This window comes from Egretta garzetta, unplaced genomic scaffold (assembly GCF_000687185.1).
Source record: "Egretta garzetta isolate BGI_Z169 unplaced genomic scaffold, ASM68718v1 scaffold243, whole genome shotgun sequence".
NCBI classification, from domain to species: domain Eukaryota; kingdom Metazoa; phylum Chordata; class Aves; order Pelecaniformes; family Ardeidae; genus Egretta; species Egretta garzetta.
This window is the reverse complement of record NW_009259041.1, coordinates 779,211-793,761: the sequence shown is the minus strand read 5'-3', so window position 1 is coordinate 793,761 and position 14,551 is coordinate 779,211. Positions and strand designations below refer to the sequence as shown.

General features: G+C 44.5%; 1 protein-coding gene across 9 annotated transcripts in view; it reads right to left on the bottom strand.

Annotated features, from left to right (window-relative positions):
- NFYC (nuclear transcription factor Y subunit gamma) overlaps window positions 1–14,551 on the bottom strand; it is a 32,317-nt gene that overhangs the window by 12,906 nt on the left and 4,860 nt on the right. For 6 of the 9 annotated variants that reach the window (XM_035890548.1, XM_035890549.1, XM_035890552.1 and 3 more), the window contains 4 exons: window positions 7,550–7,745; window positions 5,630–5,742; window positions 1,833–1,904; window positions 179–292 (listed from right to left, as the gene is read on the bottom strand). In XM_035890548.1, coding sequence (XP_035746441.1) covers window positions 179–292; window positions 1,833–1,904; window positions 5,630–5,734 — 291 coding nt within the window. In that variant the 5' untranslated portion in view covers window positions 5,735–5,742; window positions 7,550–7,745. Of the gene's footprint in view, window positions 1–178; window positions 293–398; window positions 1,543–1,832; window positions 1,905–4,148; window positions 4,435–5,629; window positions 5,743–7,549; window positions 7,746–14,551 lie in introns of those variants that run through there. The other 3 variants (XM_035890553.1, XM_035890551.1, XM_035890555.1) reach the window with 3 other exon arrangements.

Sequence of the window (14,551 nt, the reverse complement as noted above, 5' to 3'; positions counted from 1 at the left end):
GAAAAAAAGCATTTCAGTTGCATGGTTACAATGAGGAGCGTGCTTTGTACACAGGTTTGTAGTGATAAGCACAGGTACTAAAGTTGCTGTCTACAAAACATGCCTGATATTATGGAAACAAAGAGTTGGAAACAAGTTTATGAAGCAGCTGAAGGCTAGGTAGGAGCAGCTCCGTTACCTGCAGTGTCCTCCGCTTGTTATCTTCTGTGTGTATCCACGCTCGCAAAGTCAATTCCGTTATGAATATCTGAGCTGCCTTGGCGAACAACACGGGAGCTTCTGCGCTAATCATCTGGATTTAAATAAAAAAGAAATTAAGAACAATTGTAAAATGTTTACCATTAGTACTCTAACACTGTAAAGCGGTGGTCAGAGTAACTTTATGATGTTAGCCGAATCTGAATGGTTGCATTGTTTAACGGTGACGTTTGGGGAATTTCCACATCATATCGATGGCTCTGACAGTCCACAGAGCTACCAGCCTCAGGTTAAATGCAGTGTTGAAGAGTATTGGGCATCTACAGTTTGTCTGTTTCCTCCATGACCAGTCAGATGTCAACTCCGTATTGTGCTGGATTATGGTGGGCCAGCAAAAAAATGGCATTAGTGCCCACTCACCTAGAGGGCATCAGCCAGCAGCTTCTCCTGGCAGTGCCTGGGCACATGCGTAAACGATTCGGAAACCGAAGAGGGCAGGTTGAGGGCTCATTCTAAAGCCTGGCCCTTACGTTACAGTTATAACATTTATATAATTTGAAATGAACACTGAAATTGCAAAGGAAGTTTGGAGGCCTGAGTAGAGACTCCGCCTCACCAAATTCCTTCTCCTTAAAAAGTATCTAGTTCAAGGTTTACTCAAATTAAGCAGTTTCGTTATTAGCTGGCTTGGCATTAACGCTTACTCCCTAGTACAGTCTTCTTGTTGAATAATGTTGCAGGCAGGACAGCGACTTGCCCCTCACCCTGCCCTAAAAATCTCATCTTCCCCTTCATCATCAAAACTTTGGCACTCATCCGGTTCAGACACTGATCGGGGAGCTCAGAGGCCTGGGTTCATTCCCTCTCCAGGCTGAATGAATAGCTCCCTTGTATAGGAAGACAACACACACCTTTTCCAGGATCTCACTGAAATGTTAAAGGTTGTCCTAACAGAAGGATGGTGTCACATTGAGAAAAAAGCAGCAGCAAGCGCAAACCATTCTCTTTTCTCTTAGGAGTTAAGCGTCTGACAGCTTTCCAGCTTAAAACCAGGGAGGACTGGAGCAGCGCAAGAGTCAAACCCTGCAGGTGATTCCCTTCTCCTTCCTTTCATGTCAGTAAGCGCTCATCAGTCAATTCACGTGTTATCGTCAGTCGCACGTCACGGGTTCAGCTCAAATACTGGTATTGAGCCCGTGTTATCCACCTAAACTGTGACTTATTTTTTCCATAAAACTTCAAACAGCGTAGCACACGTTCAAGCGATATCACTCTTCATACTAAACTCTCTACAGCTTTGTAAAAGGAAGAGTTGAGAGAAACAAGGAGGAAACATGAGAACCAGTGAAGCACTAGAAAAACCAGGGAATATCCAGACTTGTACAGGGGACCAGTATTTACCAGAAGAAAGCAAAACTGCAAAGAGTCTTCAGTAAAGATCCTAAATGATTTTGCTTTCCCAGCTCAGTTTAATTGTACCAGGCCAACTCATACTGCATTCAAGGCAGCTGTTAAAATGTGCTTTAAAAATAACAATAAACAATGATAACAAGAAGTAATGAATTGCAAGGAATTATAGCTACAATATCCATCAAAAGGATCATAAATACTTAAGAAAAACCCCATGAGCGTACCTTCACATCTTCATCTAATTTCATTATCTTCTTAATACGAGCCAGAGGGAGTTCTTGAACTCTGAAGTCTTTCTGCAGAGAGATTCACATTTGAGAGACTCTTTACTGATACGTAACTGAAGCCAAAGGTTAAGATAAGAAATGTTAAAACAAGCCCATATTGTCTAGAACTAAATTGGGTAAAATCAGATTTATAAAAATAACTTATTTTCTTTGAGGTATGGCAGCTTCTCCTCAGGCCCGAGAATTCTCATCAGCTGATATGATTCTACTCAAGTCTTCCATCAGACACTTGTATCTCGTATTTCACCTCAAAGCTGAAGTCATTCTGCAGAACAGAATGTTTCTAATGCTACACATCTCTGCATCTATTTATATTTGGAGCAACTAATTCAATTAGGCGTCTCGGGACCCAGAAACCACTGGAATCTACAAAAAGTCACAACAGAAAGTGAAGGCAAACAAGAGCTACGTGGGGCTGCGGGATGAAACCTTCTTTGCTTTATTTGTACTTCCCTGTTGCCCGATACCAATTTTGGTGGTAAAAACCTTGCAAGAATCTTGTTAAAAAAAAAATAAAAAAAATTTCTATTCCTGTTTTTAGGATTTCTCGCTATTTTCCAGCAAAGAAAGTGCTGACTCGAAGTGGTGTAATGATGGTTTAGGAGACCAAGAGCAAGCGCTGTCATCATACTGACTCATCCTGCTCGGCTCGGCCGCTCGCACGGGCCCGGCGCGAGGAGCGGCAGCAGAGACGCCACCGAGCCACCGCCTGCCCGAGCCGAGGGACTGACGTGTCCCTTGGGGAGATCCCCTCCAGAGAGAGCTCCCGGGGTTAGGGAGACTGCTGAGCTTCACTGCGAACAGTGGTCTCCCTCCTCTGAAATAGAAAGAGGAATTTAAAAAAATTAAATAAATAAATCCACAGTGTGTTGCTACCAGGAGCCTCTTAAAAAGGGAGAAAGGCTGAGGCTACGAACCGTCGCATCAGGAATGCAGAATCCCTATCCACAAGGGGCTCCTAAAAAAAAAAAAAAAAAAATCTTCCCTTCTTAACAAAAATGTCAGAGAAAATAAAAGGAAACTAATTTCTCCAGGGAAGAAGGCACTGCACGATGTGTTAGTGAAACAAAAGAGGGGAAAAAATGCTGAAAATGCTGTTTTCTACTGAAGTAAAATATGGAGGTTGTGCGTGGTCCAGCCAGCACTCCAGCAAGGGGCATTTTATTTAATTTAGATATACAAATTTTATGTATATTTATATACTTTTTTTATATGCCTACATATTAAAAAAAGCATTCTGTGCCCTCATTCTGCAGAGAGACGCGAACGAGGTGCTCCTAGTAACATGCTACAAATCAGAACTAATTTAGGGTATGGGGGTGTCCTTGCAGGGAGTGCCGAGGGCTGGGAGCATCCCACTGGTGAACGTGGCATTTTGGGAGGATTTAGGGCAACGGGAGAAGGGGGCAGCCAGGGCTGGGACCTGTGCTTGAGCACACAATGTGCTCAGGGTGGCACTTCGACCAGTAACCGCCACACAAACAAGTTACTGGGTTGCTAGGCTTAACAAAAATATCCCAAAGGTTTGCTTTTTGCTTTTTTTTTTTTTTTTTTAATTCTTTTTTAAAAGCTCGTTCCTTGTTAAAGAGCCTCGTGAGCTTTGAGCAAGCCTCAAAGAAAGAGGAGGACAAAATTTCTAATTTGTGAAACTCTTAACAGTCCTAAGTTATTAACTTCTATCCACAGCAGAACTGCAAGTAGACAGGCATAGTTACAACACTGTTAAAATCTTTAGCGAATAGAGACAGTGGGAGAAATCAGAAACAAATTAAGCTCCTTTATTCCTTTAAGGCAGACAGGCAAACGTCACATAAATCAAAATTAATACCCAAGTACCATGGTGAAGGGAAGCATGACCACTACTGGCTACAACCCAGCAGAACAAACTTTAGACACCAATTCTTCCTCTTTTCTTTTTTCCAAATTAGGTCTCAATCTTTTCACAGGCCTCTTCTAACTCGCTGTAGAGCTGAAATGCAAGTTTCAGCCTCATCCTGTTTCCTATTTCTCCAGACTGGGCTACAGTCCTTTCTGTTACATGGGGCAGACAACAGGGAGCTCTGCTTTGTTTTTCTAAAGCAGCTCCCTTGTTTTTTTTCTCCTCTGAATTTTAGCTACTGGTGGCACATGGCAAACACACAAACCCAGGCAGAGATAGCCCCGAAAAGCAGGCAACCAAAGCAGGCTTTCCATCAGCCAGCTGCTCTGACCTCTGCTATGCAGTACATGCAGATGAGCTTGAAGTTTACTTACGTCCACATCCATGGGAGCACTTTCAGTAAGATGCACAATAAATTTCAGGATTTGTTCGCGCAGAGGACCACTGCATAGGAATGTTTTGCAGCAATGCCTTTCCCTTTCCAACTCCCCTTTGCTGTCCTCAGTTAAATTGTCAATGACTTGCTAGTTTGCAATGCAATAAGTAGATTCATACGACAGTTAAAAATTAAGCTGCCCATACTTGATAAGCTGCAGAATAAACCCCTTTCATGTGGAGATGAAGACAAACTACAGCTCTTGAACACAAGAATTCACTGCACTGAAAGAGGAAAGTAATTAATTCTGGTTATGCATACAAATTTCTACATCTGTTTCTTTAATCAACTATCTGCACACAGGCTGAGAAAGCAGCTTATCTTCAGACTACGGGATTGGGGTTTTCACTTTGAACAGCCCGTCTTTGACTGGAGTTCTTTTGTTTTCAGTTACATTAAAAGCACAGGAGTGTGCTTTCAGGACCACTGTATCACAGTAATCTATCAATCTCTCTTGAAAAGTCATTTTTATTATATGCCCTTGTTCTCAGGCACATCTCTTTTAGGGATGGAAAAAAAACCCAACCACCCCAGCTACTTAGTCCAATTCTAATTCTCAGTGTATGCGTGATTTTTTTAATGAAATGTCTTTCAATTAATAAAGCATGTGATAACGATGCACTTGGCATTCAAGTGAATTTCAAAACTTCAGGGTTGTCAAAGGAGCCAGTTCTGAAAGAGGGCATAATAGTTCTGTACAAAAGTCTAAACCCCAAAATTCATTCACAAAATTGTAACTGCCTGCCAACAGCCAAGTGTTTGAATTTATGAAGGGGGGGAAGACCAAGAGTGGCATTTGGAACAGTAGCATCTCCTGGTGTGTGCTGGTGTGGCCTGTCCTTTGGCACGGAGAAGGGTTCCCTCGCATGCTGGTCACACATTTTACGTTACAGAATTTGAACAGTAGTTAAACAGTCCATGAAGTACAATGCAAGGTACATTCTCAAACCCCTCAATCTTCCATTAGCTAAAACAGCTTATGGCAGCCTCACTTTTATCTGTAGCTATTTTAAAATCAGTTCCCTTTCCCCTCCAAACAGAAGGTAATTCCGCTGCAGTTCTCTAGAAAGCAGCCACGGTCATCATTCAGCCTGTTAGAAGAACCTTTGAATCACCTCTGTCTTCTTGTTTAGTCGACGAAGAGCTGAAGGTATGACTGTTACATCTCATTACGCTACGAATCAGCTGCGTTCCACTTTTACTTCCACTTCTGACAGTTGTAGCCAACAGTCAAAAGCTGGGCTGCGTGATTATTTATCAGCTCTCTAGGCCACCTTGCAGCCTGTAAATAGTCAATTCTAGAAGATCCCATAAGCAGCAGGAACGCGTTCAAGCTGAGGTTTATCTTGCTACCAGACATTAGCAGGCATTTTGCACTGTCAGTTCTTCGGAACTAACACAACCGATAAGGACACTCACCACGGTGAGATTGCGGATCTCCTCCATGACTCGTGGCCAGAAGGACTGGAGGCTTTGCTGGGCATCGCTGTTGCTAGCTGTGCCGAAGCCACCATCCGTGGACATTCTGGCAGCTGGGAGAAACAAAACCAAGTGTTAGCAAGGAGGGAGGGAGGGAGGCAGGCAGGCAGGAGTCAAAAGCTCCTGAGATTCCCTCTGAGCCCCAGGAATTCAGGAAGGGGCCAGCCCGGCTAATCGCTCTGGAAAACTGTCAGAAGTAAGATATGCCAGTCCAGGCCCCACGGCAACAATGCAGAGATACTCACAGCCTCTGGAAGTGGTTTTCTGAATTGTATTTATTTTTCCAAAGATTGAAAAAGAACATTAAAAAAAAAAAATAATTGAAAGCAAAAATAGTCTCCTTATTCCCCTGTTAGAGCTCTGCCTTTTCACAAGGAGTTACAAAACGTAACTGATGACCGGTCACAGCTCACACTCCACTGTGTGCCTATTATAAAATCATTTTTTCTCTTGCTTGTTACAGCCAACAACAGCGTGGGATGTGGCAGTAAACCCCCCTCAAGTTGAAACCAGGACATCAATGTCAGCCTGATATTATTTCTAAAAAGTGTAATGAAACCGTTGCTTCTGTGCCTATTTGAAAGGTGTCACTTTTTGTGGCTTTACACTATTTTTATAATACCTCTTCTCCTTGGGTATAATCAACAGGAGAAATTAACAGTCTGCATAATGCAGAATGTCAAAAGCACAAAGTGAGATTTAAAATTCAAATCTTTTAATTGAAACAATTTTTAAAAAGCCCGATGCCTGTCACTTAGTATTCAGCAACTGCAGGATGTTAAGCAAGCCTGGCATTCATTAAGACTTGTATCTTTGCAAACGGTTTTATTTACAGTACGTTATCCGTAGTCATCAGGAACTTCTAAGGAGGAAATAAAGGGATGATAGCTGGGGTCAGACATTCCCATACAGCCATCCTGAGCTGCAGTGAAGAACGGTGGTGTGCGTCCTGACCAACGATCAACCTCGTCCTCGGGTGACCGAGACGTGCCAGCCCGCGTGCCACCGTCCAGGCACATTTCACGTTCCAGCTGACACAGTTCTTTGCTCCCCACAAACTCCTAGATCAAGTCGTCCCTTTTTGGCAAGCAACTCTGAAGACAGCTCTAGTTAATATTAAAATGAAGTCAGATGCACAAGTTGGGAATCCCTCGGAACACCAAGACCACCCTTGCTGGCTTCCTCTCTGCCACAGGAGCACGTGGCTCCGGCCGGATTCCCAACAGGGATCGCAGCCTGGGAGGACAAGGGAGACGAGCCAAAAGCACACGCTGGACCTGCTGAGACACAACCTGGCAGGACGGGACTCGGTGCTTCCCATGGGCTGAAAGCATCTTGGTGAATGCCAGAAGAGTCACCGCTCACTCCTCAAGCGAGCGAAGCAGCGGAAGCCAGCGAGTTACTGACGTTAAACGCTCCCGGGGTCACCCGGAGCAGCTTTGAAGTTTCCATGAATGACACGCACACACCATGCACAAACAATCAGTCTCTGTGTCTCAACTTACAGCAAGAGAGAAAGGGTGTTACATTTTCTATAGGGAAAGTTCTCAAGATACTCAACAGCTATTTGTGCGTCGCCATGTCATGGAAAAAGACACAAGGGTAGATTTAGCTCTGCCACAGCCAGGCGCAATCCCTGTTTGCTTTGGATCCGTTGTGTAAAGGTTTATTTTGGTCCCTCCTCAAGCTGAGGGGAGGCACAGTAACACTGTACACCACACACCGCAACGCCGGCGGGAGGCAGCGGCCGACTGCCAGCACTTTCAAAATCTACTATTCCAAAGCAACGACGACCCATAAAAAAAACCAACAACTTACTAACAGATCAAAGAGATGCAAGGCAGAGAATTAGTTTGTTACCTCCTGCAGCCTACACGTTCCAAGGCAGACTCGGTGAACAGCCGTATTTTTCTTTCATCAACCTGAGAAGGGGACACAGGAGGCGTGGGAAGAGCCGAAAGGGATTTTGAGAGGGGGTGGCAAAGAGGAGGTCAGAAGATCGTATTTTCAGTCTCGAAGCAAGAGTTCAAGACAGGAAGATCTCCACGTAAGGAACCTATGGAAAGAAGCGACTGGCGAGTTACCTGATGACTCTTCAGCAACTACCTGCATTAAATACCATCCACCTACAAACTGAGATATTCCAAGTATTTCTAAAAAAAGAGAGAGAGATAAATATTCTAATGAGAGTCTTAAAATGGCATTTGATTCCCCCCGCCCTTGATCCGCATTGTCAAACGTAGACAAAAAATAGTTTGGGCACATAAATAAAAGCTAATCCTTGAAATCTGCTCTGTACTGGCAATATTTCAACACTAAATGGGGTCTTTTCTGCAACTGGAGATGCAATTCATCTTGAAGACAAGCCAAATCACTTTTCAAGGCCTTATTTAAAAATACAAATTACTTGCATTCAACCCACTTAAGTGCTGTACTAGAATATAATGCTCTACGTAACCCTAAGAAACAACAGGTAGAAAAAAAAAAAAGGAAAAAACTAAAGGAGCAAAAAGGAAAAAAATTCCACCACCGCTTTACCCCCTACCGCACGCAAAAAGCAGATTTCTTGCATTAAATATATGCCTCCATGGTATTCATCCAAATTTCAGGAAGAGCTAGAAGTGGTTTACTCCAGTCCTCTATAATTTCAAGAGTCCTGTTGATTAAGAGAAAAAAGAAATCCTATCTTGAAGGTAAACATCAGACTGATTTCAGAACGCAAAATGAACAGCCTGACGCTCGACCCAAGGGACTGCTTAGGGCAATTGTTAGGAAACTGAGTAAGAATATAAAGTATAAGTGTTGCCATAAGCGGCTTTTCTGAAAAACTTCCATAATGAAATCACTCTAAAGTCCAAAATAAAAGCCTAAGCAGGTTAAAACTGCTCAGAACATCACTACAGTAATTTCTTCCCATTAAAATATAGACAGATAAGTGGCGCTGAAGGTGCCTGTAAGCGTTAGAGGAGGATTGTAAGGAAAAGAGAAAAACCCAAACTGTCACGCAAACCTACAGCGCTGGCTCTGCGCGGCAAACTTTACTCATGAAACCATTCCTGCGCAATTAGGTAAGTCCCGTCACCCAGGGGGAAGCTGTGTTCTCTTCACTTAAGAATGCCTCATAGCGGGAGTAGCGCCAACAAAAAAAAACCCCAAACATACCAAAGCGCACAACGGAAGCAAAGTCCACCAAAGCTAACAGGGAGGCAGTTCCTCTGATTTCACAGCACCAGTGTCGAAACCTGTTTGGCTTTTTTGAACCTGTTTGGCTTTTTTGAGATGCAGTTTGCAGGGAAATTTTAGAGCTTCATTATACTTCACCTTTCCTCCTCTAAGGATTTCCTCCATAAGCCGGTGCAGAAGGGCAGAGGTGCTCTGAAGATCCCCGTGCTCCCCACGTTGCGCTCACAACGCAGGGTACGGTCTCTCAGAAGATTTAAGAGAACTGGCTACTCCAGCACCAGCCTGTTGCCGAATAATAGAAGTTATAAGTCCATCTCCTGAGTCACCTGGTTGCCACGAAGGGTAACCGCAACCAGGGAGAACTTGCCGATTCCAGCAACGCTGCGTCTCCATACAGAAGCTGGGCAAGTACTTTGCAAGCTCGACACGCTTCTGCTCCGCACACCACTCACTTAACGAAAGCCGTCATCTCACCGGCGCGCCTGATGCTGCATCAAAGCAAACAGGGGTGCTACGCTGACCTCGGATTAGCTAAGCTACCGGCGCGAGTCCCGGGAGCCTGCAACCTAAAAAGCAGGCTACGCAGAGATGCTCTTCAGGGATGCTCTTGCAGAAGAATCTAGATGAGGAGGTTCATGCACACAAACAGCACTAACCCACAACAGAGACACATTACCGAATTCGATAGAAGCAGGCAAGCAAACTACCCCTGCCCAAACCCACAAACAGCAAGAAGTAAGGGTGTGAGAAGAACAGAGGCTGGGCTACACCTGCTTCACAGCAGCCAATCCAGTCCCCACAGCCTGGAATACAGCTCCACGAGGGCAAATGTTTTGCTTCTAGACTAAGGGAAAAAGAAACCGAAGGCCAAAGAGCTCAGGTCCTACGCACAAAATGTCTGGAGGTGATTCCAGAGCAGATTGGCAGGCACATCTCGAGAGCTGCGACATCAACACTTCGCCATTAGAGCTTTTCCGCTCACCGGAGCGGAACACCTTTTACAAACATTAAACTTAAAAAATCCTGTGGCAGCTGACAAACGCTTAAGAGCTTCACTTCATAGGAGCACAGAACCAGCACGAAGACACATCTAGTGTCTATGGTCGGGGCTTTTTTTTTTTTTTTTTAAAAACAGATGCTTGTTTGTGCTCTTTCTTTAATGCCATGGGAAGGGGGAAGCAGTCAAATGAAGCTGTCTCACCCTGGATGCCTACAATCTGCACACTTGAGCAAGACCTTGCTATTGAAAACACGATCTACAGTATAATCATGAATAAATCCAAGATCTCTGATCTTGCAGTTCCACCCAGAGTAGGTACCCAGAGCTCTTCAGCTGGAAAGCCAAGGGCCAGGAACAGCCCAGCAGCTGCCAGCCACAGCCACAGGACATTCCCAGGCATTGCTGGTGCCCTCGCCAAGCGAGCTTGGGAACGGGAAGCGGAGGACAACCTCCGACAACCAGCGAGGGTCATGTCACGGCTTCCGACGTGCCTACTTTTGAGTTACTCCCAAGCTGGCCTTGACTAAGAAGTCAACCAAAGTCAGGTGGGTGGAGAGCAGATCCAAGTGAAATTTATCCAAATATCTGACGGGATATGCAAATGGCAAATGCCAGAGGGAAGTGCTGAAAAGCCTTGAGGCTCTCGGTGAAGGAGGCACTAATTCAGCAATATCATCAAGTACCACAGACCCTGCTGATGGCAGAAATGCCAGGTTCTTTGCCTATTGTACAGTCACATTCCCATGACCTGGGTTATGGGAAAGAACCTGCTTTACGCAGCATTGTATTACATGGCAGAAGAAGCACATTCCATCCAAACCTCTTAAAAAGACAGCTAAATCTGAAGTAGGATGGAGGCTAGCTCAGGCAATCGTTTTGCCTCAACATCCTTAGATTATAGCTACAAATAAAGACAATACACAAACGTTTCTGAAAACTGCCACTGCAAACCAAATTCCCCCTGCCAGATTCTATCACCATACAAATACAGATTTAACACCTCCACATCGACAATGTTTAGGAGACCCCCACACCCCCAACCTCCCCCCCAACTCTTCTAAAGATGCTGTTGGTTTTACAACATCCATTATCGCAGGATCCCAGGCTGCCAGGGGTTGGCAGGGCCCTCGGGAGCTCCCCCAGTGCCACCCCCCTGCCCAAGCAGGCTCACCCAGAGCAGGGGGCACAGGACAGCGTCCAGGTGGGGGTTGAAGATCTCCAGAGAAGGAGACTCCACAGCCCCCCTGGGCAGCCTGGGCCAGGGCTCGGGCACCCTCAAAGTCAACAAGTTCTTCCTTATATTCCACTGGAACCTCTTGTGCTCCAGTTTGTGCCCATTGCCCCTTGTCCTGGCGCTGGGCACCACTGGGAAGAGTCCGGCTCCGTCCTCGTGACCCCCACCCTTGAGATATTTGTATGTCCCACAAAACTCGCATGTTAATTATTCAGAAGTAGTGTTATAGAAAAGGAGAATACAAGCAATGCAGGTTGAATTTTTTTTTTTTTTTTTTTTTTTTTTAAATATACCGTCTTTACTAGCAAAGAATAAAACCCAATGCTGCAGCACCTAGCAAAAACTCTGGAAGTCTGAAAAATTAAAAATAGATCGACAGAGCTGAAAAGTGACTATTTAGAATAAATACTAATCCCAGCGTCCTGTGATACTTCCAGTCTATGCACTAACTCCCAGAACTGTAGCATTCTGTTTTGGGAGCCTGTCCTTTGATTTAAAAGTAAAATGTGCAGGGCCACAGTTGCATATCTAAAGAATGAGCTCTGTGTAGCAATAAGCGCCAGACACCTGATCCTGCCAGAATCAGAAGGAACAATCTAGCAACCAAGAACTAGTTTCACAAGAAGAACAAACATGGTTTTATATGAATTTAGTTAGTAACACATTTCCGAGTCTCCGATGCACGAGAGAAAGCCCCATACCTGCACCCTTTGCGAGATGCTGCTCTCATTATGTCAATTAGAGCAATTTGCTGTACTGTCTTGAGGGAGCAGCAGGACATCAAATGCAGAATATACACCAAGCCTGAAGTGGGCTGCGGCTGCAATCTTTGGCCTCGGCAGCAATCGCAATGGTTGAAGCCGTACTGAAAGGTTGTCTCTGTGCTGCAGACCAACAGCGTCTGTTTTGCCTGACAGTACGCCCTATGCCATCTTATTTTAAACCAAACCTTTGAGAAGTCACGTTAATGGTCTAACGTTGCTTCCACAGAGGTGTCATGCCTTGATTCACTGTACATTTTCTATGTTTCAAGATTTACTCAAGTCAACACAGATATTCTCACCCGAGTCGCCTTTCATGAAATAAGATCAAATTTATTTCAATTACAGGTCCAAACTACACGTTTGCTAGGCAAAGGCCAAGCAGCACAAGGGCACAGCACAGCTGGAAATACAAAGGTGCCAGAACCACAGCCAATTACTTTTGCTTGCTTTGGGGGGGTGGCAGTGGTGGCGTAAAAATAGGTCTTAACTGATTTTGAGATCAATGGTTTCCTCTTCTACCTTAATATTCAGGCCTTGCCTGCTCAAGTATGTAAAATTTTTAAACCAATAATGCAATGCGGGAACTTGAGTCATTTTGGCAGTAGAGCTGGCACTGCAAACAGACAAGTATTTCTTCCAAACCAGTGCCACGGACGTTGTGTTGTACCCGCGGTTCATCACAGCTCCAGCTTTGATCAGGACAGCAGTAAGACCTATTCAGATGTCCCAAGGGAACTCACCTGGCTTCTGACACAGCAACGAGAGCACGTGAAGAAGGTCTCCACGTGGCCACCAGGAACAGAATCTTAGATGGGCGCACAACTAGCGTGCCATGCTCTACAGAAGGTTTCCTAGCTATGGAACGAGGCACCCCAGTTACAAGTCCCATCAAAACTGTAGGCAAACCCCGTCTCCACAGCACATTCCTGACCCCATGATGAATCAGTAGTTGCCACCAGTGGCAAAAGCTGAACAAACCATGTTTGAAATAATGCTATAGAGGTCCCAAAGGGACCGTGGCAGACAGAAGAACCACTAAGAAGATTTCTGCCTGGCCCTAGCGAAGCAAAAGGGAAGACACAAGCCATAGCACACAAGGATCTGGGGTTACGACACACAAGCCTTTGGTTCTTGATGTTTTGAACAATTCCATGAGAAAAAACAGTCAGTGGGAACAGGGCTTGGGAAGAGCCAGGCTGGCATGTGCTGCCATCGCTACACGTGCCAAACGCCGTCCGGAAGGAGTCACTTCAACGTATGCATCCCATTGAGACTCACTTCCAGCCTTGGTCTGTCAACAAGACAGCACAGAAGACTTTGCCTATAAAACATTACCCCAACAAGCACCAGGGAAGGAGGGGGAACACCGCATTAAGAGATTTATACAATGTTTTTTTGGACACTAGATCAGCTTTGAACAAAACCCAATACTCATAATACAAAGGAAACGTCAACACTTTAAAGATGAAACATAATTGACTACATAATCCACAGCATTACATACACAACACAATTATTTCAGCACATCACAGCTGTAAAGATGCTGTTATTAAAGCATAAAAACTTCTATCATTATGTACAAGCAACAAATTATGAATGAAGTTATAGCTAAACTACAGGCCACGATCAGAAGTCTTAGACTTTAAGTTTAATACTCAAGTTATTTAGCCAAAAGATATGGGAACTCTCCTCCACTTCTATAAAACAGCGCTATAAAAATCGAAGGCAATGGTAATGAACACAAACTTAGAGAAGTCTGAAGTTCTGCTCTTGATAAAAACCTAACCTTTCACCTTTTAAAAAACAATTTCAAGAGGCTTTCAGTAAAACCAACATAATTCAAAACACAAGTGCTTCCTTCCAATGTGCTATTATAAGAAACTTTTGCAATTCCTCAGTTTTATTTTTATCCATTCCCTCTTGCGGTATTACATACATGCAATCCTCCAAGCATATAGCTGACACCATAAGTGGCTGATTTCAGCTGATGGGAGAGTTGTTCTAGGCTGTTGGATAAGGTATGTATTTGCAGATTTCTATTGTTTGATAAAAGTAAAAAAATTTAACGTAATAGTCAGGCTAGTTAAACGCCACACTAAATTACCACGGAGGATATTGAGTACTTACTGCTAAAGGTTAAGAGAACGCTACAAAAGTGCGTTTAAGTTGAGTCCATCTTGCCTTAGAGCAGAAAAAATAAACAAGATGACCTCTTCAGGTGCTTCCTACCTCTTTTTTCTATGAATATTTAGCAGTAGATTATTCTGTCTTCAAAGCACTGTTTGAACATTAGCTCCCTAATTCCTCTAATGCATTACTTCTGTTTTCATTCACGCGAGGCAGAGCGTTTGATTTAAGCCCAAATCAGCTGCAAAGTCAGAGAGAGGGATCTGGATTACCGCTTCCAACAACAGACAACTCGTTAAACCAGCAAAGTTTGGTTTCAGCAGCTAGCAGGGCCAAATCTGCTTTGCACCACTCCCATTGCTGATCTGCTGCTCAGACCATTGCAATCCATGTTTTGCTGGATCACACACACAGGCATGCCTCCTCCTCTCCCCCTCTCCACCCCAGCACCTACGGCAGGAATTCTGCTCCTCCCTTCTCCCATCCCTGGACACTCAGCAGCTGGGTTTCGGCACGCTGGGGTAAGAGCTGCCTCTCCACTACCCACTCAGCAG